The 26,128-nt window shown below is 48.7% G+C and overlaps 2 protein-coding genes across 2 annotated transcripts; one reads left to right on the top strand and one right to left on the bottom strand.

Moving 5' to 3' along the window:
• Positions 1 to 3,873: 3,873 nt before the first annotated feature.
• On the top strand, positions 3,874 to 23,073 carry kat6b (K(lysine) acetyltransferase 6B; the record flags this gene model as incomplete). The annotated part of the gene is given in 17 exon segments (XM_084455814.1): positions 3,874 to 4,491; positions 8,192 to 8,300; positions 9,516 to 9,635; positions 9,930 to 10,061; positions 10,671 to 10,800; positions 11,011 to 11,451; positions 11,453 to 11,991; positions 13,184 to 13,305; positions 13,499 to 13,611; positions 13,797 to 13,938; positions 14,072 to 14,233; positions 14,595 to 14,688; positions 16,211 to 16,442; positions 16,705 to 16,864; positions 17,235 to 17,465; positions 18,491 to 18,782; positions 19,584 to 23,073. Coding segments are annotated over 17 exon segments (6,747 nt in total). The 3' UTR covers positions 22,694 to 23,073.
• Positions 23,074 to 24,258: 1,185 nt separating this feature from the next.
• LOC311323812 (dual specificity phosphatase 29-like) lies at positions 24,259 to 25,264 on the bottom strand (the record flags this gene model as incomplete). The annotated part of the gene is made up of 3 exons (XM_084456109.1): positions 24,259 to 24,518; positions 24,648 to 24,871; positions 25,086 to 25,264. The coding sequence occupies 3 exons, from the start codon at positions 25,262 to 25,264 to the stop codon at positions 24,259 to 24,261; spliced, it is 663 nt and encodes a 220-aa protein (XP_084312235.1).
• Between the last annotated feature and the right edge of the window lie 864 nt (positions 25,265 to 26,128).

Here is a 26,128-nt window from a genome sequence, read left to right as displayed (position 1 = left end):
GACTAAAGTTTATTATTTGCAGTATGAAGTGCTTACATCAGAATATTACAAACTACAGATTTTCATATTTAAGTGAACTATGGTGAGTCTCTGGAACAACGTGGGAAATGTGGACTTCAGTGTAGTTGTATTGCAGGAAAAAATGAACACAGCTTGTCTAGCTGGTATTTCTGGGTTCATGGCCACCATCCCTATGGTTCTTTGAATGCGGGCATAGGAAGGAGTCAGTGGGGATCCTGCCAGTGTTTTGCCCCGCAGATGGGCAGCAGTGTTACTGAGCACCAGTTGGCAGAGACCGGGGTGTGGGGGGATGGGCAGACTGATGGCACATGGTCCAATTCAAATTATCCCCGGACCCATGCAGCAGTGGAGGACCTGCTGGGGCCCGGGGTGACATTCATTATATCTAGACACAGGCAGCTTCACTCACAGCCTCCCTCGACACGAATCCCTACCACCTCCAATCAGGGCCCTTACTGCACTACTCATGTCAATCATAATATGTGTTTGATATTGTGACTTTTGTGTTCCACATGCTCGCTGACTAGCCCACTGTATCATTTAGTCAATGGTTGCAGAAGAAAAATATGTCCAGATAAAAGCTGGTTATTGTTACGCAAGTTGAATAAAAAAGTGAAGCATTTCCAAGATAATCAATTGATATTGGAGATGAATACGCATAGCCTAATAATACATCAACAATTCTCTTGACAGATATTATTGCTTATGTTCTTACAACACATGGTTGTCAGTTACCATGTGTCCTCCTTAGATTACACATGACAGTGCTTGTCAACGATTAAAACGAAGTTACAAAGGCTACATGTATATATAGTATATGAAGTAATGCAAGAGAATGCGCAGTAACATCTTATCTTCACACCTCGCTACTTCCCATTTAGTTGGTTACCGTTGATTTGTCATGGTCCAGATAGCTGCTAATTATGACCACCAGGGTCTGTCTAAGACTGGCATGCTCTACATTCTGTTTGAATGGGCAGTGTAATCTCAGGTTATAGTTGTCATATTGAGTCGTTTAGATGACTTGGTGATAAAAAATTGAAAAAGAACCGTTGTGAAATCTTCATTATGTGAATGCAGGAAGACCTGTTTCCTGATGGCCTATCTTCCCACGCTGCTTCAGTGATAGAGATGGCTATTTCTAGGAAGTTATTATCTGATAACGGTAATTAATACTTAACTGTTTGTGCGCATGTAGGCTATTGCTGTTCTTGCAGAATAACCAGCATCTAACCAGATACAGACATTACAGTGGGAAAATGTTTTGTGTCATTCCCATGGACATCCCAGGATATTTAATGGGAAAAGTGAAATTGACAGTGCATTTTTCTATGATCATTGTAGGAGCGCACAGGGCGACGGTCCGCTCCACTCCACTGAAGTGGGGATGTCTATGAGGAAGAAGGGGGAGGGTACCACTTTGTCACAGGCTGCTATGTAGATTAACCTTTCAATTAGTTGTTATCAGGTCCTCTGTCTCAGCGAGAGCTTTCAACGCCCGTTTACAGATAAAATACAAGAAAACCGAATGGATATGCCGCTGTGTATTTATTCTTCGACGGTTCTATCATCTTGATAATGAAGAGGAGTATCCGGGGGAAAAAACTTGAAGAGGTAACTACCAGCAAATATTCACGGTAGCCTATGCCTTTTCCACACTGGTTACATGTTCATCCTTGCATGAAACTTGCGTAATTTGTTTTGCCTCCTCGCCCAGCGGCAGCGCATCTAGTAAACGGTGTGAATTGAAGGGAGGCTGTATATCACTGACTAATATCATCTGAAAACCAGAATGAGCCAACAGACATGGGGCTGGAGAGAAACTAGCGATACGTAATTGAGGAACAGTGGTACTCTCCCCTTACTCGCACTACTCCTATTACTCAGATTGTATATGGAAATGTGCCCCGTATGTTTATTATTTCTCATCGGAAATGTTGGTCATGTAATGTTGATAAAGAGGTCATGTCATCATCTACGGTATGTTGATCACATCGCCTGACAGGCGCGCTGCTGCGTGGAGGAACTGTCGCCTGATAAACGCTCCAGAGATATAGCGGCTTTATTCGGCCCTATTCTTTTATCGAAGGGTAGGTTACATCAGAAAAGCAGTATAAATGGTACTGAGCTTAGTGAGCAAGAGTGGAAAATAGCGAACAGTTTGGAGGGGAAAGTGTCTGATGGCTTGCACAGCTTCGATACCTCACAATTATAGAAAAAAACATACTGCCTTAAATTGGCAGTCGACTCTTAGCCGATTTAATGCAAATAAATGATGGATTTAACAAACAACCAATTAAAGTCTAAAATGATCCAAATCACTTTCTAGTGTAACCAATTGTTTCAAGGAGGTGTCTTAGAAAAGGTGGTCTGGTGTTCAACGTAGGAAAAAATCATTAATTTGACCAAGAATTTGCGATTACACTTAAATTGCACTCTGTTTTTGAGTTATGATGATATATCTTTTGAATTCACCCACACCCATGCACACTCAATAAATTCAACTTTGATTAGTTCTCTAAGTAAATGGAATATCACTCTATTACATCAGAAGGCACCTTAAGAGGCGGGTCAATTGAGTGAAGTGACAGATCATGCAGCCAATGCTGTTCCTTTCAGACTGAGCTCATATATAAAGATTGACATGTGCTTTATCAAACCAGAAATCAGATCTTTTCTTTACAGCCAATATTAAAGTTGCTAGGGAGGGCACATTAGTGTAGGTAAGGTTTAATGAGACTCCATTGGATTGTAATCAGCGTCATGTCGGATTCATGTAAACTACAACATTGTAACAAAATGGCGACTGTTTAGGTTACATCAGTAATGCAGGCAACAATGTTATTTTCTGCACCTCAACTAACAGAAGTCAAGGTTGGTTACATATTATAATCTCGCTCAATCGCACCTCATGCCAGTTTGAACATTAGATTGCCGTCATAAATTTCCGGTAACCATCTCCCTGACAGCTGTCAAAAAGTGTAACAATATTAATTGACGGTATGCAGCTGACATTTAGCTCAGCGCTGACTGCTGAAATGAACAAATCGTAGCCTACAGTTGCGTCTTGCGCATCCCAGCTGTCAAACTCGAAACGGAACTCCATAACATGAAGTCCTCTGAATGATATGACGCCAATATATGAAAGTAGCCTACTTCATACCGAGTCAGGATGTTGAGAAGAAATCTGAGGTAGATAAATGTAGAATGTAAGCTGTCCTCTGAGGTGACAAGTTAACAATGTTAGAGGTATTTAGCTGTTGTAGCCAGTCATGTTTTATGTCTGGTTCTATTCTAATGTTAATTCTATCACCAGGCTCGACCAGTTTGGGTGTGTGGATGGTACCAGACTTGTACTGAGTTTTTTTTTGTGTGTGTGCGTCTTTCCAATCCATCTGTATCCTAGTCTGTTTGCATGTGTCAAGAGACTGATGTTACTGGATATCAAACAATTTTCAGGATGTTGTTTTACTCATCCAAAGATTGTAAAAGTTTGAGGAGCCTGAGGCCTACTGCCTGGTACCTTGGGTGGGGGGGGGGGGGGGGTTGTTATCCTCTTGAATATTAGGGGATGGTCTGTAGTTGTTGTTGTTTCCCTTACATCTTTATCTGTATATTCCCTGTAGGTTTCATTTGGATCCTGAAGGAATTGAGTTCCAGGTCATTTGGTGAAAGTCTCAACCATTGAGGAATTTACTTTTTTATTCTTTTTTTTTAATGAAGTTTCATGTGAACTACCCAGGATTTACAAGAATGTCTTGATCTTTTCAAAGATGTGGATGTACCAAGGATTTAACAAAGAACAAGGGGAATCTCTATGGATCACACTTTCCTGAATCAAATTGTTTAACCATGGTAAAACTTGCAAACCCTCTCTATACGGAGTGGATTCTTGAAGCAATACAGAAGATCAAACGGCAGAAGCAGAGGCCTTCGGAGGAGAGGATCTGCCATGCCGTGTCGACGTTGCGCGGCCTGGACAAGAGGACGGTCCTGGAACAGCTGGATTTAAGTGTTCACGATGGCTCCATCCTCAAAGTCACCAACAAGGGGAGTGCATCGTTCAAAGACCCGGGGAGCGCCGCGAGGGCTGCGTCACTCGCCCCCGCCAACCTCTCTGTGCCGGCAAAGGCATCTGTATGGAGTTTAGCCGATCTGCGCCACGTTGATTGGAATAAAATGCTCAAGAGGGCCATCGAGGGCCTGGACGACGCCCATGGCTCCTCGTTGAAGAACATCGAGAGGTACCTTAAGAGCCAGGACGATCTGTCGGATGTCCTGGACAACCCTGGCTTCCGGCAGCGGCTGCGGCTCGCGGCCAAACGGGCCGTGAACAACGGCAGGCTGCTGAAGAGCGGCCCACGCTACAGGCTGAACCGCGGCGGCGCCGAGGGGAGGGGCTCCAGGTGTCCAAGTGCTTCCCCACCGGCCCTGCCGTCCATCACGCTGCTCCCGCACGAGAGAGACCAGGTAGACTGACCGGGCGTACAGGAAGCTCTGCATAACCCCCCCCACACACACACACACACACCCTCTGACACCCTCTTCCCCCTTCAGCAGTCTCCTTCTGTTGTCTGAACACATTCATGTAGACCTGAATGATCTGTGTTGATGCTATATCTCCGGAATAGAGATATGAATCATAATTTGTTTGACAGTTTGGAACAGTAAGCCTACTTCTGTGATAGCTTTAGGTTAATTTGGAACAATTGTATTTATCTCTCGTAATTGCTCACACATTTGAGAGCACATACTAGACCAGCTACCAGGCCAACAACGTAGGAAGTTTGTGAAGCGCCCAAGGCAGGCCCACACAGCTGAACGGCGTGTGCGTGCGTGCGCGTGCGTGTGTGTGTGTGTGCGCGTGCGTGCGTGCGTGCGCGCACGTCTACTAAGGTGGAGTACAGGGGGAGAGACACTCTTTTAGCCTACATTGTTTCCTCTAGACAGTGACAAATGAGCCCAGTGCTTTTCGGTTAGTGGAGATTGCGTCTCCATCACTGGCACTCAGCAACAGTACAGGCATGCTGCAGATGAGCACTTCCACTTTCACTGCAGTTTTGGACTTAAGACCCTTTTTCCTCTTTCCATGTATTGCAAGTAACGCTTTCTGTCTATGTCGGAAGATTGACTTCTGTAGCTCAAGTGATGCGGCGCACTGCGATGCTACACTACAGACAGGCCTTTTACTAATGGAGACTTTGTCTACCCTCTGGTTTCATTATGAACAAACATCAGGAAATGACACCTCTGACACTGAAGCCATAACCAGTATGTGTTTGTGGTCAGACAAAAAAGTGAAACAGAAACGCTGTGTCTGAGACAAAGTATCCTGTAAAGTGCTAGTTTCTGAAGCACTCCGCGCAAGTGGACTTCATTTGCACACATTGTTCTTAGTCAGTTACATCACTAAGTTTGGATTTACTGTGTACTTATGAAGAGGTCCTTGCAGCTCCAGAGGTTCTTGCAGTTCCAAAATGAATGGTAACTGCCAGGCAGGTATGGGGAAGGTGGAATTCTTGGAAAAAAGAACAGTGTTGGGTCATAGTTTATTAGATCCTAACGGCAGTCTGGCAGGAACAAAGGAGAGGAATGAGAGGTTTTTTTCTTCAGTGTTATGTAACACCCACTTCAGCTCTCTAGAACTGCAGCCACCTAATGGTACCCTTTAACTAACTCAACACAGCCTTTGAAGCTGTTTAATTTCCTGTAATGTACTTAATTTGGAATCCCTCCCGGTCAATCAGTAACATCTTGTTTTAGGTGTGTGCTCGGCATGCGTTTGCCAAGACATTTTTAGCATTTTGAGGTTGTTTTTTTTTCATTTAAGACTAATCACAGTTGAGAGGCATGTGTACTCTGGAAAGACTAATGATCTAATGGGACTACTACCCTTTTCAGCAACAAGGGACCTTTGAAAGTATACATTTGGAAATGGATGTCAAGTGCAGTCTGCACACATGTTGCGCTTGACTTGTTATTAACAGTTAATTTGGTGCAGTATAACACATTGTAGGGAGGTCATCTAGCCTCGGCTTTCTAAGACCTGATCAGGATGTTCACACAGCCTGGGTGAATATAGACTAGGGCTGACTTTACTGGAGAAAGTCTGTCTTTGCTCAGACTTCCTTTCTGGTGCGGTGTGCCCAGTGCCTTATCATAACATTATAGTTTACCCTTGAATTGATTGCTGCTTCCCTGCAAGCAAATGTGTTCAAAGACAGAGGCCTTGTCAAATCAGATTTAGATTTTCTAGTATCCTCCAGGGGATACAAAGGGATATTGATACTGATAGTGATATGGTGATTGTGTGAACAAGGGAAAAAACAGTGAACTAACCTACATTCTTGACAGACGGGCTTGTGCAGTGTGTAGGTGAGTGACTCGGTTTGAAACCGGAAACTCTGTAGAATCCATTTTTTCACATGCCCGAATCTGATGGGCATTGAGAAGTGGGTACCTCGTAGGGAAAGTTCAGTAGGCCGTTCACCAACTAAAGTTGCTTTCTAGTCATGCATTGTTTTTTATGTGTTTTTGTTTTTTATGTGTTATTAAAACAATAACTTTGACTTGTGTTAACACTTAGTGTTATTACTAGCCATTTGTTGCAAGGAGATGTTATTAAAGGTGGTCTGGTGTTCAACATATCATATGAGAAAATCATTAATGTAACCAATTTGCACTTGCACTAAATTGCACTGTATTTTTTTTTGATAGCCAAGTAGAGGACATGGCTAGCTACAGGTCATCATCAGTCATCACGCTACTATGCAAGGTTGTTGTTATTTGTGCAGCTGATCGTCAAGGCTGGGTGAACAGCAGTCAGCTGTAGTACTCTGCTATTGACCTGGCAGGCTGGGAAAATGTAGTAATCATTGATGTAGCTGTAAACTGCTCTCACTTGCCGTATCAATCAATTAATACAACAGCCAGGAACGATAACCAGATCCCAGCTGAATGCCTGTTTACCTTACACCAGTTTTATTGTGACGGGTAGTAATGTTACCCGCGGTGTGCCTCTTCAAATTGCGTCTCCCAGATCGTATCTGCGGGTCACCAGGAGGTCAGCGCTGACAGATTCAGAGGTTAAACGTGCGTTTTCGCTCAGGGATGTTGATGTGGCTCATGGAAACTAGGAACTAATTATGGGCATTCCCAGAGCGGCCTCCAAAGCCCCAGTCAATTGATGAGGCGTTTGTGTGTAAACCGATGATGAGGCGTGTTATTTATGGGCACACCCCTTGCGAGTATTATTTTCCGTTAAGAAGCTCGTCTCCGAGGACTCGGCAATATGCTTGAGGCTGCTCCAGAGGCCTCTGTGGCTTCCAGTACGGTTGATTGAAAACCATTTATTCATAAAAATATATCTGTAGTTTCAAAGGCATTTTAGTAGGTGCCGGTGCACAGATATGTCTATTATAGAACTTGTCCTAGAAGATGTTGCATTTTGGAGGCTAGACCCAAATAGAAAGATTACAACTACCTACTGCCAGTACACATTCAAAGCTCCCCTAGTGTTTATTTCTGAAGCATGTCTGACTCTCAATTAGTTCTGTGTGTGATCAATGAGAAATCCTCTTAAACCTCAAGCTCATATTCTACTGCTTTTGAACTTAATTCTAAGCCCTAAAGTGAGTGTTTGTTCAGACACACACAGCGCCACAATGGATCTGAATCATTTCACCAACAAGGAGAACATGTTTGATTATTGAGGTAATTTGATTACATGCTGGTTAATCCTTTCAAACAGTAGTGTAAGCTTTTTTGAATTGGATTAAGCCTTTAAACTATAATTATCACATCCCCGTCCAGATGTAAGGGATAGAGGAGGAGGGTACCCACAGTACCTCTGTGGACAAGAAGTGTTAATTATTCTGTTTTAGCTGTGAACTGATGTCAGGGATCGACTTAGAGTCATTCATTTTCCATTTTATTCACCTCACCGTTTTGCTAAGCTCATTCACTTAAAGCTTTGGAAATGTTCTCTTCCAATACCCTAGAAGCACTCGCTGACCTCCAAACCAGGCTTCTCAAACTGAGAACAGCCTACTCTATTCAACCTGCCTGTTAGGCACATTTGCAGGGCTTTTCCGTGTTGTGCAGTCAGCTTAGTGTACAGTACTGTCTCTCCCTGTCTTTTAAAAGGCTTTCTATTTGTGTTTTTCCCCAGCTACGAGCTGACCCAATCCCAATATGCAGTTTCTGTTTGGGGACAAAGGAGTCAAACCGGGACAAGATGGCAGAGGAGCTGCTGTCCTGCGCGGACTGTGGGAGCAGTGGTGAGTCTGAGTCGCCCGGAATGCTGCGCCACCTCATACACTGACGGCACAAGTCCTCATGGGTGCACCTCCACGTACAGTCACAGTGCCCAGGAGCCTGAGCAAACTCACAGCCCACAGAATGTGGAACCCTGTGTACAGGTGTTGGGTGGGGGGGGTGAGGTTAAGTGTTTAACCGCACATGAAGGGTGAAAGTGTGGTTAAACACAGAGAGAGGCATGATACGCTGGGAACATCAACACTCAGCCACAGTCTTCTAGCATGTTTTTGTTATTAATTCATCCCATTGAAGAATTTATTGGAATTTAAATTGGATAGCTGAGGAGATCAGAATTGCTAACCTCCCACGATTGGTTGAGGAAGGGCATATTCTGCGTGAGTGCCCATTAGAATTTGAAATCAGAATCAGAATACACTTTGTCTCACAATGTGAGAAATGTGCCTTAGGCACACACATGCTGTAGTAGGCACTCAACACACAGTTGTTAGTGAGGAGCCACATAGCACCAACAAATAACAATAAATATGCGATATCAAAGTCAGGCTCGTCTCTAAATGCACCAGGCTTCGGTTCTGAGTGGCCGGCGATCAGCCATTTGCTCACTGCAGACAGGTGGCATGTGCCTTCACCGTTCTTTTGTTCCAGACAAGATTGCCAACCCTCCATAAAATTACCTCTCCTAAGGAGTCATTTGCGTTGAACAATTATTTTAAATACCGAAAGGAATTTTCTCCCGGTGACATTTTTATAGCTCAAATTTGAGTAAGTAGCGTTGAGGTGGTTTTCATTAACCGCTTGTAGTGTACACAAATTGTGCTCTCACTGTAAAACAGCTGTTTTACAACCATGAGCAGGAGCTGGGTGAGGGAGAGGGCCAGCTTCTGCATGACTTTCACGGATCGACTTCCATTAGACTGAGTGCTTCTACCGTTTCTGCCTCATTAAGATCAAATCATCGTTAATTAGCAGCTCAGATGTTTGATCATACTGTTTTTAGACACAGCTTGTGTTGGAAGGGGGTAAAAATAAAAATAAAATATAAAAAAAAAAGAGTTCCGGACGCACACGTTAAACATTGTTGATGATGCAATATGTTAATATTTAACCTTCCTGTGTGAGCAGAGCAGGAAGGTCATGTCTTCTGCCATGTGAAACTGATACTGGAGGATGTAGAGATCTTTAACACTAATGTCCTCTGTGATTACCTCCTAAAGGACACCCCTCCTGTCTGAAGTTCTCCCCAGAGCTCACCTCCAACGTGAAGAGGTTGCGATGGCAATGTATAGAATGCAAAACGTGCAGCTCCTGTAGAATACAGGGGAAAAACGCTGTAAGTACTCCAGGTCTTATCTACATTCCATCTCACCCATGCCTTGTGTTTAAGAGGTCAAGATGGTCAAAGAATGTTCCCTGAAACATACAGTGCGTTTGAAACGGTCCTCGGACGATGATGACAGAGCGGGGTCCGGGACCCCCCGCCGGCTTCTTTGAACCATGAGCTATCGTGTCGTTTAGAGGGATCCTTCATTTGCTGTCAGATTTCCCCCAGGCTTCTCTAATGCACAATTGGACATGTCCTCTGTAGCCTTGACATGACAGAAGGTGTTACTGTACATCCATGCAAGCAGGGAAGACCCCCCCCCCCCCACACACACACAAGCCTATGGTTCTCTTTCAGGACGAGATGCTGTTCTGCGATTCATGCGATCGGGGCTTTCACATGGAGTGCTGCGACCCGCCACTTTCCAGAATGCCAAAAGGTGAGTTTACACTGTCTGACCCCCCCCCCCCCCCCCCCCCAGTCCATGTGTTGTCTCCTTCCTAGAGGGGCCTTTTGGGGCCGTCACTCAGCACGGTGGAGCAGTAATAACTTAGGAGCGTTGCATGCATATCACATGATTCCCAGCGCCCCCCAGGGAGGGAAAAGCTCTCTGTGTCCGGATCACAGCTACCTACAGCTATGGCGAGTAGGACCGCTTGGCTAGACAATTCACACACAAGCCGCATAGCTCCGCTCAAAACCAGCTGACACAAAGTCTAACTCAATGGACAGAGAATTGACCTGATGTTTTTCTTATGGATTCTCCTTTTGTGCTGAGTAATTGATTGTCTCGCTTTCTCGACGGCCCCACTCCGCATGAAAAGGAAATGTCTCAAATGAACGTTGTGTCCTCTGAATTGATGAACCCACCTAAACCAAGGCTCTCTGTGTCTCTCTCTCTCTCTCTCTCTCTCTCTGTCTCTCTCTGTCTCTCTCTCTCTCTGTCTCTGTCTCTGTCTCTCTCTCTCTCTCTCTCTCTCTCTGTCTCTCTCTCTCTCTCTCTCTCTCTCTCTATCTATCTATCTCTGTGTGTCTGGACGCCCTCCAGGGACGTGGGTCTGCCAAGTCTGCAGGCCGAAGGAAAATGGGAAGAAATTGCTGCATAAGAAAGCCGATCAGATCAAACGACGATATGCGAAGCCAATCGGGAGGCCCAGAAATAAGCTCAAACAAAGAATGTAAGTTTGTCGTGAACTGTTTGAATAAAAGTGCTTTTTGTTTCTTCATAACCAAGTCTGTTTGTGAGCCATCTGGGATCCGCCTCCCACGCTTCCTAGACGGAGCCTTGCAGATGGATTTCAGTCGGTTTCTCTAGGCAGTATTTCAATGTTGTATTGGTATTAAAACGCCTGGTGACTTGCGCTAACTCTTTCACCCCCCTCCTCCAGGTCAGTCAGCAGTGGTGACGGCTCCATGATAGCACTGGAAGGAAGGGGGTCACCTGGTAGGGGTCAAAAGATTACCGTCTGTTCCACACCTTCATCTGGTCATGCTGCATCTGTGACGGACGCCAGAGACAGATTGGCTGTTGCAGACCCCTGTTGGGCGGGTGGCGCCACCCAATTCACCACCTCCACCCCCACCACCACCACCTCCCTCCCCACGCCCACCTCCACCCCAGCCGCACTCACCGTTAACAAGAAAACCAAAGGGCTTATCGACGGGCTTTCCAAATTCTTTACTCCCTCCCCTGTTGGGCGCAGGTCGCGAGCCGAAGCCTTAGGCCCTTCGAAACAGCCCGGCTCTAGGGAGACGGGCCCGCCCCAGCCATCCCAGTCGGTGGCCTCGGCTGCAGAAGCCGCTCAAAAGCTAACCCCGCCCCCCTGTGCGCCCCCGCCCCCCCCCTCCCACGTTGCCTGGACATAGCCCCCCCTCGCAGGTCTCCAGTGGTTCCACCTCCGCTAACTCCCCCCAGAGCTCTTCCAGCCAGTCTAGTGTCCCCTCCCTGAGCAGTCTCTCCAATAACAACCAACTTAAGGGACTGTTTGACGGACTCTCGCATATCTATACCACTCAGGGAGAATCCAGGAAAAAGGGACTGCCCTGCTACGCTCCACCTAAGCGCATGCCCCGTAAGCAGGATCCGTCCTGCGCGTCGCCGCCGCCGTCGTCCGAACCCCGCCCCCTGCGCCCTGGGAAGCGGGAGGCGATAAAGAGTAGGAGGCTACTGTCCCACTCCTCGTCCCCGGGGCCCGGGCGGCCCCTGGGGCGCCCCTTTAAGGCGGTCGGTCAGTTCAGACGTAACCCCTTTTATAAGAACCACAGGACGCTAGGCAGGCTCAGATATAAAGTGACCCCTCAGAAGGGAGCCCGCTCGCCAGGGAAGGCAGACTTGACAGACGGACGAGTTAAGCCCGAGCACGACCATGGTAAGGCTCCGAGCTCCACCCCAGGCCTGCGTCTCTGCAGGTTTCATCCTTTTAGAACCAAAGCCTTGACACCGGCAGTCTTTATTTATTTATTTATTTATTTATTTTCCATACTTGAGATAATGTTTTTATTTGTTTATTTTTTTATTATTACAAGCGAAGCACATTTTGGCACTCGCTTTTTTCAGCATTTTAACAGTTTTCTACTAATCTTTTACCACCTAATTTTGATTCATTTGAGTTTGTTTTTTTTAACCCCGATTTCGTTGCGTTTGACTTGGCTGCGGTATCTTAAGCAGCTCCTCCATCTCCTGCCGTCGGCTTCTCCATAGTGCATGGCCCACTAACTCCTCACGCTGCTCGCTGCTCTGACCTTCACCCCGCACTGGCGTGCCCATCGTGACCGCCGCCTCGTAGTGACTGTAGTAGCATCAGCACTCTTCCTCTCATCCCACCATCTCACAGGCACTGTCATCATCCAACATCACCTCCTAGGGGCTTCACACACACACACACACACACACACACACACACACTCACAACCACACAATTCACTTTCCCAGGGCTACACAGAGTTTACATAATGTATATAATGTGAGTTTGCATAATTACAGTCACAGTCCTATGCCTCCAGGAACAGGAGAGGCTAGGAGAAGGTTGAAAAAGGAATATGGATTTGAAGGGGTTACCAATAACTGCATATCACACCTTAAAACTCCTCAACTAATTCTCATAACATGTTTTTAATGTATAATTTCCACTTGTCAATGGTTTTTGTTGTGTGACTTAGATTGTTTTGATTGTTTTGTGCAATTGCTGCTTGCCTTCCAACATCGTTGCTGTTCATCATCCACTCCAGCTACTCTCATCTGCTTTTTAATTCATGGGAAGCTGTCTTGGTGGATGACTAAGCACATGAAAGCGGTTATGCAATTAGAGTGATTTAGTTTCACTTCATTACATTAGGGATTTTCATATAAACTTGCAAAAATGATCCATACATTATAGTATTCCAGGGAGACATTGCCTCCAATAGGCTTGGAAAACAATAGATCTACTATGCAAGCAGCATGGAATGCTTTTGTGGAATTATCCAGCAGCGTCTGCTACAGTGATTCAGGCAGCCCTGCGGTGCCGTGGTGCTGCGCGTGGCGCCGCTCTGACGCCGACGTGTTCACTGTGACCGTGACAGGCCGTGCAGGTGAGCTGCGCGTCAAGTGGGAGGCCAGCGCCGGGTTGGTGGGCGTGTCCAGGGACCACGTCACGCAGGAGGACGCGGACGTGTTCAGACGGGTCCAGGAGCTCTCCGGCCAGGTGAGGAGGCGCTGGTGGCTTTCCTCAGCCCGTCGCACGCCATTTCCACAACGTGTGCATTGTAGACATGGGTACAGTACATACTGTACATGTATACCTGCGTTATAGATTTTTTTTTTAATCAAGAATGAGATGAGACTTGATGAATCTTGAAAATGTTGCCGAAGTTGAATGTTTGTGGTTTGATGTGTAGAGAACTGGATCGTTGATGAGCGCCGACTCTGGACGCTACCCTGCTGTCATCGAGTTTGGGAAGTATGAGATCCAGACCTGGTACTCTTCGCCTTATCCACCGGAATACTCAAGGTACAGTCTTTCTTCCAGTTCATCACTCACTCACTACCTCATCTAATGGCTCTTTACTGTACAACAGACCTGGAGTACGATGCGCTCAGATTCAGATCGCAACCCTTGTCTCGTGTGTGTGTGTGTGTGTGTGTGTGTGTGTGTGTGTGTGTGTGTGTGTGTGTCTCTCTCTCTCTCTCTGTCAGACTGCAAAAGCTTTATCTCTGTGAGTTCTGCCTAAAGTACATGAGGAGCAAGAACATCCTCCAGAGACATGCAAAGAAGTGTGGCTGGTATCACCCACCAGCCAATGAGATCTACCGAAAGGACGACCTCTCCGTGTTTGAGGTCAGCAGCTCTTTACGGCAATAAAGCAAATAACTCCACGCTGCGCGCAATTAAGCGGAGTAGGGTTTGGGAGGGAGGGAGGGAGGGTCGACTGTTTCAACAGCGTCCTTTTTCTCTCTTCTTCTGTGTTTAGGTTGATGGAAATGTCAGCAAGCTCTTCTGCCAAAACCTCTGCCTCCTGGCCAAGCTGTTCCTGGATCACAAGACTCTGTATTATGATGTGGAGCCCTTCCTCTTCTACATTCTCACCAAGAACGACCAGAAGGGCTGTCATCTTGTGGGCTATTTCTCCAAGGTACAAAATCCAAGAACGACTTAGTTGGAAAACAACAGAAATACTGCTCCTGATCTCTTCATGTGCCACTGTAATTTGTCTGTTTGTGGTCAGTTTTTGATATGTTGATCCAGTGTTTAATAGAGCAGTGCAGTGACAGGGTCTGTACTATATTTGTTTTCAAGATGTGGTCACGGGGGACTGATGTAATGAATACTTATCACAATTGAACTGAACTGTGTGCGTGCGTGTGCGTGTGTGTGTGTGCGTGCGTGTGTGTGTGTGCGTGCGTGTGTGCTTTAGACAAGGACAGTGGCAGGTGCAGTAAATAGCGGGCTTCAGCAGAGCTCTAACATAGTTGATGTGTTTCTGCTTCCGTCAGGAGAAGCTCTGCCAGCAGAAGTACAACGTCTCCTGCATAATGATCCTGCCCCAGTACCAGAGACAGGGATTCGGACGCTTCCTCATCGATTTCAGTAAGTTCCTTAATGCCTTTAAGAACCATGGGACAGAACGCTTACTTGATCTCATACTGTATTAAAAACATACTCGGTTTAAAGGGCTGATTTACAGCCTTGCTGCTAGGCCGGCGCTTAATGTAGTGAAGTCGTTGAAATGGGTGAATCAAGGCTTTTCACATACTTAAGCAATCAAATCTGATTAGGAATGAAGGAGAACTGGATTCTTTCCGCATATGTTAATATTTGATCGCCAGAAGTATTGGCCGCTGAAATGCCTGAAGGGTTCGTTTTGGTTGAAATGACTCCCATGCGGAATTTTGATGAGGTATTAGGTTCGACTCAGGTTTGAATGCTTTGAGTCCTGCGAAATGCAACACATTTAATATTTAAGGCCTTGCGGTCTGCTTCTGAAAACAACTGCTGCCTTGAGTGGGTTTCTGTGTTTAGATAGTGGATTTGGCCAGTTTTGTCCTGATCCTTTTATTAGCTCAAGGGTTTTCTCTTTGGAAAGGTGCGCCCGCACGCGCGCGCGTGTGTGTGTGAGAGAGAGAGAGAGAGAGAGAGAGTGAGATGTAATGGAGCATTTGATTTCCTGTTCACATTGTTAGCCATTGAGACAGAGATGCTAGTGGATCTGGGATATTGAGGGTGTGCTGATAACAAAGGCATGGATTAGGGGAGATTGAACACAGCTGAGATCTCAGATCTTTGAGCGCTTTATTGGAAAATGTGGCTTTGGAACTGGAAGTTGTTTAGATTCCGATTTTCTGTTTTATTGGATTGTATTAGAAGAACACTTTGTCTCAGGTAGCAGGGAGAGGAAAGCATTAACGCTTGCCAGTGTGAAAAATGTTGCTTTCCTCATCATTACTCAAGGGATTTTCTGAGTGGCTTTGTTTTGGTTTACCTGTGGTAATACATGTGTGAGAGACTAACTAAATAAAAATATCACTTTATGATTCGTATTTTAGCGTTCATCATCGTTTCCCTCTGTGTTCGTGATCACTGGCTCCCTCAGCTTTAGTAATGAATATAGTCATAATAATTACTAGAATGTGTTTTCAATGTTTGGTGATTAGATTGGCTTGTTTGCTTCCTGGTAGTGGGGTGCACATTAAAAGGAATTAATTAATAATAATTTATTTATAATGACTGACTCTTGACAGGGCTGCTATAAAACTAATTACATACAGATACCTTTTGGAATTTGTTTCCCCTTCAGTTCATTATCTCTGCTAAGTACAGCTTCTTGACATCCAGCTGCTTCTCAGCATTTGTTCTGCAGCTTCGTTTCCTCTGCTCTTTGTTGCCCTTGCCAGCGTGTATCATAGCATCAGACGGCAGCCGATTCCCTCACCTCCCTTTGCGCTGTTTGAAGGTGAAAATGGATCTTCTCTAGACACGGCTTTGTGTCACAATGTACATGAATATGCAATTTTCAGAAGGGGGAAATTGAAACGCAATCTTGAAATAACCTGGCCTGCTTCCGGCTCCACTAAAGCGTTTTGTTTATGTTTCCCTGTGTCTTTATTTTTAGGTTACCTTCTCACCAGGCAAGAAGGACAAGCCGGCTCCCCCGAGAAGCCCCTGTCAGATCTGGGTCGCTTATCCTACCTGGCATATTGGAAGAGTGTCATACTGGAGTACCTTTATAAGCACCCAGATAAACACATCAGCGTTAAAGGAATAAGCCGGGCCACTGGGATGTGTCCGCACGACATCGCCAACACTCTGCAGCAGCTCAGCATGATTGACAGGCGGGCTGGCAGGTCAGTTCCAACCGCCGCTCGCTGCCTGTGACTTATCCAGGCCAGCGGGTATTTTTAACATGGCATCCATTAATGCCGCGGAATATTGACAGAAGTAAGTCAGGTTAAGTGCCCCAAGGACACTGAGCACCTGGTATTCTGAGGAAGGCTCCTCTTTTTTTTTTTTTTTAAATAGTTTTTAACGACACGCCTTCGCTGATGTGTATGTGTGTGTGTGCTCATCGCGGTCCCCCTCCTCTCTCTCCCCCCTGTCCGTCCGCAGGTTTGTGGTAATCAGGAGAGACCGCGTGGTCCAGAGGCATGCCGAGAAGATGACCGCCCGGCCTCGGTTGAACCAGGTGGACCCGGACGCCCTGCACTGGACCCCCCTGGTGGCGCTCAACGCCGTCCTGTCCGAGGAGGAGAGAGAGGCCGAGATGGACGTACGTCTTGCCCCTGTACTGTTCCTCAGAGGCTGAGGACTAGGCGCGCTCAGCCCTCCTCCCTCAGCCTGCCCACTGCTGCTTTTATGGTTTGATCAGCCTGCGAGTTCAAACAGAGGCCGTTAATGGGCAAAGCGTGTTCTCTGTCAGTAGGCGTTTAATGTCGTGCAAAATTTCCCCAAATCAGCTCACCGCTACATAATTAATCGTACTAAATATTCCGTGACATGCAATCTCTCCACGGTTGCTTAACGGAAACGTTTCCCCCGTCCCCGTTATCACCAGAACCCGTGGTGATTCACTTGTCGTGACGTTAATTCCGCTCCCCCCCTGCCCCCCGGCGCTAACGCGTCTCATCTGGTGATTGCAGGCGGAGCGTCTGAAGGAGCAGGCCAGCTGCTGGGAGAAGGAGGAGAGGGAGGTGTTCATGACCAGTCACGGCGCCAGACACCCCCCCACCAAGGCCCGCTGCCGGAACCCCTACCGCCCCTACGACCGCCGCCCGGCCGACTCGGAGGAGTGCAGCGAGGACGACGAGGATTCCGACGGCTCGCCTCCTGTCCTGACGAAAGCCCACGGCATGCTGGGAGTCAAGAGAAAGGTGACGGCTTTGTTTGACCGCGATCACCTGGTGCAGCCTGCTTAGCCGGGCGTTGGCTGTGTTAGTCATGCTGTAGGTTTGGCTGTGTGGTCAAAGTAAAATATTGTAGGAAATGATGAAAGCTTGGAGTTGAATTGATTGATGGCTCCACATGACCGTTGTTCATGTTATGTGCAGAGTGATATAGTGAGATTGTCTGAGTGTAGGTGATTTCAGTGGAAGGTTCACCCCATTCTTCTCCGTTTCATCTCAAGCATCCTCTTGACAAATGTAGTTTTCACTGGTGCTGTGGAGACGTTGCAGGCTGGACCTTGTATCATTGTCATTGGTGGTTAATTTAACCCTCCTCTTGTGTTTTAGCATTTGTTTTGTCTTGATGTCACTGCCCCCTTGTGTCAGGCGTGATATTACAACTACTGACCGGTCTTGTAAGACCTTTTTCATAGAGGATAGAACAAGAATGGCAAGGATTGTTACTTTGAAATTAGTTGCAGTATTGGTTTCACATTCTTTGTTTTGTAGGGCTGTGATACAGGAACATTTCATGCTTGTCATTTACAGTCAAGCAGAAACTAGCTGGGAATGTAGAATCCAGCTTGTGGTTGGTCGGCCTCGCTGGTGGTTTCTCAGACCAGGCTGTGTTCATCTGTGGGGAGGAATAGCTCTCAGTGTTGAGGCTCACATAGTGTGGTTTACCATTTCACATTAGTCATCATCACAAGAGTTTCAAATAGAGGCCCTGTCTCCACATTCACATTCAACAGACGAGCTTGGAGAGAAATGTATGTTCAGCAGTCACTATTTGTGGGTAATTTCAGAGAGCCATCATGCCCATGCTGAATGTATGTTCAGTGGTGTAACGTGAACGGCATTGTGGGTAAATTCAGAGCCTTTGTGGCCATGCTGAATGTATGCTTAGTAGTCTAACGGGAACATCATTGTGGGTTATTTCAGAGAGCTATCATGGCCATGCTGAATGTATGTTCAGTGGTCTAACATGTGAACGGCATTGTGGGTAATTTCAGAGAGCCGTTGCGCCCGTCATGCGGAAGAGAGGCCGCAAGAGGCAGAGGATCAACAGCAGCGTCACCACGGAGACCATCTCGGAGACGACGGAGGTCCTGAACGAGCCGTTCGACAACTCTGAGGACGAGAGGCCCATGCCCCTGCTGGAGCGCACCTGCCGGCCGGGAGGGGCGGAGGAGGACGAGGAGGACGACGACGAAGAGGCCCTGAGGAAACCAGTGAAGCGCCGGAGAGGTCGGCCGAGACTCCAGAAAAACATAGACAAAACCAATCGGGAACAGTGGAACGAAGGTAATCGTCATGGCGTTATGTAAGGGTAATGTATGGCCAGCCTGTTGGACGTGGCCCAGGTGTACAAGCTGATCAGGAGGGAAATCTTGAAATGCTCTTATTTTTCTATAATGACCAGCTGGCCGTACATTATCCCGCTTATTACACGGCTACTTAGCAACAACATTTATACTAATAGGCCTATACTCGGGGGCGGCTGTAGCTCAGTTGGTAGAGTGGGTCGTTCAATGATCGAAGGGTCAGTGGTTCGAATCCCAGCTCCGACTGTCCACATGTCGAAGTGTCCTTGAGCAAGACACCTAACCCCAAATTGCTCCCAATGAGCAGGTTAGCACCTTGCATGGCAGCTACCGTGAATGTGTGTGTGAATGGGTGAATGAGAGGCCATTGGAAAGCGCTTTGAGTGCCGCTAAGGTGGAAAAGCGCTATATAAGTGCAGTCCATTTACCATTTACTTTTTGGTAATGGTTTTGCGTGCTTGGGGAATGGGCATTTTCTGAGATTGGCTTGATGAGAATTCACATACAACAGCCAAAACCGTTATTAACTAGTTTAGAATGTTCAGCAGCTGTCAGACAACTTTCAACTAGACATATAATGTGTTGTCCATAGTAGAGGTGAATGTTGCTCGGTTGCCCTTGACGTCGGGCAGTTATCGAAAAATAATTGACTGGTACAACGCGCGCTCGTCCAGTCAGAATCGAGTATTTCAGAGAGCCGTGTAATAACGCAGCGTAATGGCTTCAGCGGTTTCATATGGATCGCAGAAGGTTAAACGATGTGATCTCCCTCCGCCCCCAGGAACGGACGCCATCGCGAAGAAACCCGGGCGGCCTCGGCTGGCGAAGCGGAAGAAGGGCTGGCCCAAAGGGGTGAAGCGAGGCCCGCCCAAATGGCGTCTGAAGAACGAGAGGAAGACGGGCTTCAAGCTGAACCTCTACACCCCGCCCGAGACGCCGCTGGAGGCCGAGCAGCACCACATCCAGGCCACGGAGGAGCCCAAGCAGGAGCCGGAGCTGGAGCTGGATCTGGAGCTGGACCGGGACCTGGATCTGGACCTGGCCTCCAGGGAGGAGCACGGCGAGCCCGGCGGAGACGCGGCCGGCCGGGTGGCCGAGCTGGAGATGCTCCCCTCTGAGCCACAGAGCCCCGGGGGGGATGAGGGCTCTCCCAAGCTCAGCTCCCCGGAGGCGTCCCCTGCCGCCGCCTCTCCGGCGTGCTCCCCCGCCGCCTCCTCGCCCGGTCGCGAGGACAGCCGTGAGGGCCCGGCGCCCCAGCAGGACGACCGCCAAGGCGGCGAGCGCGGGGACTCCCCGTCCAGAGAACTGGAGCACGGCAGCAGAGAGACGCTGGAGGAGGAGGAGGAGGAGGAGGAAGAGGAGGAAGAGGCCGGGCACGCGGAGGACCAGGATGCGGATGACGAAGACGACAGTCACGTCGAGGCGCCAGCCGCGCCGGAGAAAGCCGAGCCCGAGAAAGAGCTCCCGGAGTACACTAGCCCATCTTTTTTAGGTCCGAAAGACGACGGCGACCCAGAGCAGAGTCGGGAGGAGTCTGTGGCGCCCTGCGGCGAGGAGCTACCCGGCGACACCGAGGAAGACGATGACCAGGAGGCGGCAGCAGCAGTGACGGCGCTTACCACGACGACAGCGGCAGCAACGAGAGCAGCGGTCGACTCTGATCACCCCGTTGACTCTGACTCCGAAGAGGATGAGGGCGCCCCCAGCCCCGGCCACGCCCCCGCGCCCCAGCCCGCGGTCCGGCACGCCTCAGCCCTCGGCCCCCGGCCCCTCCCCCTGAGAGACGAGCCGCCGCTCTGCTCCGAGATCGACGCGGAGACGGCCCGCGCCGTCCAGTCCCTCGCCCGGGAGACGGAGCGCGAGCGGGAGGTCGCCGCTGCCTCCGCCGCTGCTGTCGGTGTGTTCCAGGACTGCGCCGAGACCCAGGAGGCGTGCCGGAGCCTCCAGACCTACGCCCACGCCGCCGCCCACAGCCCCCCGCTGGACGACTGCCCGCCGTCGGACCACAGCAGCCCGCTGTCCTCCGCCCCCTCCCACCCCAGCCAGTCGGTGCGCTCGGTCAGCAGCCCCGCCGTCTCCATCGTCCTGGATGGCGGCGGCTACGCCCAGATCAGCCCCGAGCATGGTGGCGGTGCCGGGGGCGCCGGCGGCATCTCGGTGCCCTCCCTCCACAACATGGAGACCAGCCCCATGATGGACGTGCCATCGGTGTCTGACCACTCCCAGCAGGTGGTGGACAGCGGCTTCAGCGACCTGGGCAGCATCGAGAGCACCACGGAGAACTACGAGAACCCCAGCAGCTACGACTCTGCGCTGGGGGGGGGTGGCGGTGGCATCTGTGGTGGCGGCGGGGCGGGGGGGGCGGGCCCCTCCCAAAACAGCTGCTCCTACGGCAGCCTCCCCCCGCCCGGCGGACTGGCCCAGAGCAGCTGCGCCGTCAGCCAGCAGATGGCCGCCGGCGTCAACGCCATGCTCCCACATAGCAGCCTGAGCTCGCCGCCGCCACCACACTGCGGGGTGAAGTCGCCCCAGGGCTGCGTGGAGCGGCCGCCCAGCAACGGCCAGCGGGGGGGGCAGCACGCCGTCCCCCCCCAGCTCCACCCCCACCACCACCACCACCACGGCGGCAGGCACGCCGCCCAACACAATCAGCACGCCCAACACAATCAACAACACGGCCAGCACAATCAGCTGGGCGGCCAGCTCAACGCCCACGCCGGCCAGCTCAACGCCCACGCCGGCCAGCTCAACGCCCACGCCGTCGCCGCCGCCCACCACCACCACCACCACCACCACCACCACAATCACCACCTCCAGCACAATCAGCCGGGCCAGCACAATCAGCACGCCCTCCACGGCCAGCATGGCGCCGGCGGCTATGGCCACGCCCACGGGCACGCCGGGCAGCAGCAGCATCAGCAGCAGCAACAGCAGCAGGCCATGGCGCAGTGCGGCGGCATGCCCGCCAACTTCGCCACCGCCGCCCCCATGCAGCTGGCCGACATCCCCGAGTCGGGCGGCCCCAACCTAGCCCTCTACGAGCGGATGAACCAGGGGGAGTACGCCGGCGCCCACTACCCGCAGCCGTCGGCCACCTTCAGCCTGGCCAAGCTGCAGCAGCTGACCAACACGCTGATGGACCACCCTCACTCGATGCCTTTCAGCCACGCCCCCTCGCACCCCATCACGTCCTATGCAAACAGTGCCTCGCTGTCGTCGCAGCACTCGGGCCTGGTCCAGCCCCACGGGCCCCACGGGCCCCACGCGGTGCCCGCCCCCCCGCAGGTGCAGGCCGCCATGTCCCCCCCGCCGCCCAGCATTGGCTCGCCGACCCCCGCCATGATGCTGCAGCGCAATGTGGGCCTCACGCCCGCCCAGAGGATCCAGACCCAGATGGCGCCCAAGGGCCACCTGTCCATGCGCTCCAAGTCGTCGTCGGTGGCGTCGGCGCCGCTGTCCCACCACCACCAGCAGATGTACGGCCGGGCGCCGCCGCAAACGGTGGCCATGCAGGCGCCATCCCGGACGCTGGCCGCCATGCCGCGCGTGAACATGGGCGTGAACATGGGCGTGAACATCATGCCAGCGCCGGCCTACAACGTCAACTCCATGAACATGCCCGCCGCGCTCAACGCCATGAACGGCTACCGCATGAGCCAGCCCATGATGAATGGCAGTTACCACGGCAACCACGCCGCCGCCGCCGCCTATATGAACCAGTCGCCCCAGTACTCTATGCAGATGGGCATGATGGGAACGCAGCCATACCCCCAACAGCCCATGCAGGCTCCGCCACATGGCAACATGATGTACACTCCGGCTAGTCACCATGGCTACATGAACACGGGCATGTCCAAGCAGACGCTCAAAGGATCGTTTGTCAGACGGTAACTGGCGATCTGATTGGACGGTTCTCGTGTGCATTTACTAGTCCCAAATGCACAGGTTTGGCCTTTTTTCTTTTCTTTTTTTTCTTTTTGTCATTTGTTCATAATTACTTAAAACCAGCACTTGGAAAGAATGCAAAAAGTTTAATCAATAAGTAAACTTTTTAAGCTATGTATAAGTGTTTTTGTTCCTACAGATGGGAAGCCTTACATCATAAAGATGAAAATCTATTTAATTAGTGTTAGTCTCCCTCATGTCTCCTAAGAGCGGGTGGGTTGGGAGAGTTTCCGCCACCGGGATTACAGATGTGTAGCAGCCTCAATTGAAGCCATTTAATGTGCCTGCTACAAACGGAGTTAGTGGATATTTGAATCTGTTCAGTGTACCTGTCTAACAGTGCTGACAAGTAGTTTGTACTATACTCATGCCTTTGTATATTTAAATTATTGTACTTATTTTATAAAGTGACAATTAGCATGCTTCAGTCTCTGTGAGTGACAGTGCATTGAGTAGTACTGTACAAGTGTTGTGCTTAATAGCAAGCCATTTTAAAGATATCTGGCCTTTACTAGGTCTCCCCTCACAGGGAGAAAGATGAAACTATATTTTGTTAATTCTAATAATGTAAAAAAAATAATTGTAAACTTAGTCCTGTTTCCAGTTCAGTTTGAGAGGTTTTATTGCTATGTATGTATAATTCTGAAGTCTTTTGTAACAGATTTCCTTGAGGCAGCTTTCTGTTTTATAAAGCAGACTGATTTCTGTCAAATTAACAAAGCATATCTCTGTGTTTGTACCCTGACAATTCTAAAGCATTTCCAAGCGTACCAATGTCCAGAAATGTGGCAGAATAAAAAATAAAACAAAACAAACAAAAAAACAACTAAATGATATGGTTAATAACAATAAAGAAATATAAATTTAGTCCAAAGTCGATATTTTACATAATGCCTTTAAAGTTACATTTTCATTCCATCTGTAGATTTGTTTTCTATCTTTATAAAATGTTGGATTTATATTTTACAGAAGGGTAGAAGAGTAGAGCCTGTGAATAGACCAAACTAAGCTAACGGATTGCATGTAAAAAGCAACTTGTACTTGTGTTTTTGTTTATATTGCTCTTTTGTAGCCTTTGTACTTCTGCAGCCTGGCCTGTAAGGACAGGGGGAACAATCTGGCTATGTGCACAATTGGACAGAACGACAGTCTTGTATTTATGACTTTTCTCCTTTTGTCAGTCACTTAAAATGCTGTACATTTTAGCATACAAATAAATTCTGATTGACCATGCACATGCTTCCTACTCCTTTGATTTCTGGTTAGACTAGTTGCAGAAGAATTGGACTATGTTCTAAATGTAGGCCTACAACAAAAGTTGAATTCCTTCATCCTCCTGATGTACGTATGTTGCTAACCTAGATACTGGAACTACCTAGATACTGGAACTAATGTAAACAGTACAGACATGTATCTTTGAAGTGATGGCAAACCTACTTGCTCGACTATCATCTCTGTACACGTATTTGTGGAACTGATCCAAAATTAAATCCATTTCCCTTTTGGGTGCATCATGATCTGTCCTCCTCACAGTCGTCTTTTTGCTTGTCATGTTCTTGTCCGTCTCTCGAGCCACCCCTTCTCTGTTCCAGGAGGTGGTTGTCCAGTTCCCTGAGTTGTTTCAGGAAGCCCCAGTTTGGTATGATGCGTCTGTGGCGTTTCACATGGTCGATGGCGTCAACCACGGTCATGTCCCTGCAGATCATGAGGTAGGCCAGAAAGAGAGTAGCAGATCGACTTCTCCCCATGACACAGTGCACCAGGAGCTTATCTGGAATCCACAGAGAAATAAAAAGAACGGTATTTTTGAAGCAGAGGATTTCAGTCAATTGGAAAACAAATATTCACTATTTCTATCTGTCTTGAGTTCATTGTTATCAGCCAAATGAAGGCGTCTTACTGTGGGGATTGGCGAGTGTCTGGTGAATGAACTGGGCTGCGGGGTGGAAGAACTGGCTGAGGTTGAAGGTGGTGGTGTCCTCGGCCACCACGCCGTAATAGACCATGTCCGTGTCGCTGTAGTACTGGGCTCCTGTGTCCACGCTGTTCCACGTCCCCTCGGCTGCGTTCAGGATGTGAGTCACACCCAGGTTCTTAAGCTTGTATTTGTCTTTCGCGGTCTGTCTGTCAAAGAGAAGGATTTTAATGGAAGTACCGTAGGTTGGCCTATGGGATGCATGACTTCACTCCAAGGTCCAGTTCAGTTGACTGATACATCTGTTTAATTTGAAAGCCATTGAAAGGATGTGATAATGCAGCTGTGTGTGCTTTATCCTAGAGGAGGGAGAGATTGAGGCATCTTTAATTCATAGTTTCAAACAAAAGCATTGACACTTACTCGTCTCCGATGTAGACATTGGGCCAGACCTCATTGACGTGAGTGTACTCCACACTTCCACGGTTGAGGATTTTCTCCAGCTCATAACCCCCAGGTGTGACATATTCATCCCCAGGATCAGTTGTCTCTGCCCGGTGAACATTCATCTTCACACCCACCTTGGAGCGGCGGGAAGCCATTTCTCTCACAATAGCTTCACACATGATGCATTCCCTTGAGGAAAAAAACAGCAATCTTGATTTGCCATGGAGCTTTTCCCCCCCAGTACCACACAAACATTGCTAGAAGAAAGGTCATTGTGTAGTTAAGTCTATGCTCAGTTTATTTGAATCAATCTTAAGCAGAATTGCCAAGTCTACACAATGTTACAATCTGGGCCAAAGGGCAACTTACCAACCAAATTCAATTGAAGTCCTTCCTCTTCAAACAATGTCTAATTTGTGCACTGAAAACATGTCAAACAGCTTGTCAAAAAAAACAACCACACAGAGCAGCTTGACGTTTAATTCTGGAAGCCTGGAGCCGGGCAGAGATTGTGTAACTGGTCTGTGACAGGCATCAAATTGAGAGGATATTTTTAGGGCTCTGGTGTGGCATGCCCCTGACCAGAGCTGCTGGGAGCAACTTGCTTTTAGGGAAAAGTTCTCCCCAGCCCCAGCCATCTACTCTTAAACAGAACTCTAATCTGTGCTGCTGGCATGCACAGAGCTGTGCTTATCCAAACTCGCCACTTGCCAAAAGGATAGCCGCGCTCCCTCCAGTGAACAGGACCCTCTGAGGCTGCAGCTCAGCCGCTTGAGTGATTCCTTGAAATTGCGTCAGTTTTCTCTCAGCCTGTCTACATACCACCATCCTAAGGTTCTGAGCATCCTGTCAATGTGGAAGAGCTGATGCCTCATGCCTCTCTGGATATTTTTAACCTGTTAGGGCTTCTTCTGCTCCGAAGAAAGAACTAAAACGTGTTCAGTGTTCAGAGATATATTTTATTTTAAATAAAATGCTGCATGAACTGATTTCTCAGTTGAATGGAATCCAAAGTTCAT

Source organism: Borostomias antarcticus (assembly GCF_949987555.1).
Source record: "Borostomias antarcticus genome assembly, chromosome: 22".
Classification (NCBI taxonomy): domain Eukaryota; kingdom Metazoa; phylum Chordata; class Actinopteri; order Stomiiformes; family Stomiidae; genus Borostomias; species Borostomias antarcticus.
Note: the sequence above shows the minus strand (reverse complement) of the source record. Positions and strands in the feature narration are given on the sequence as shown.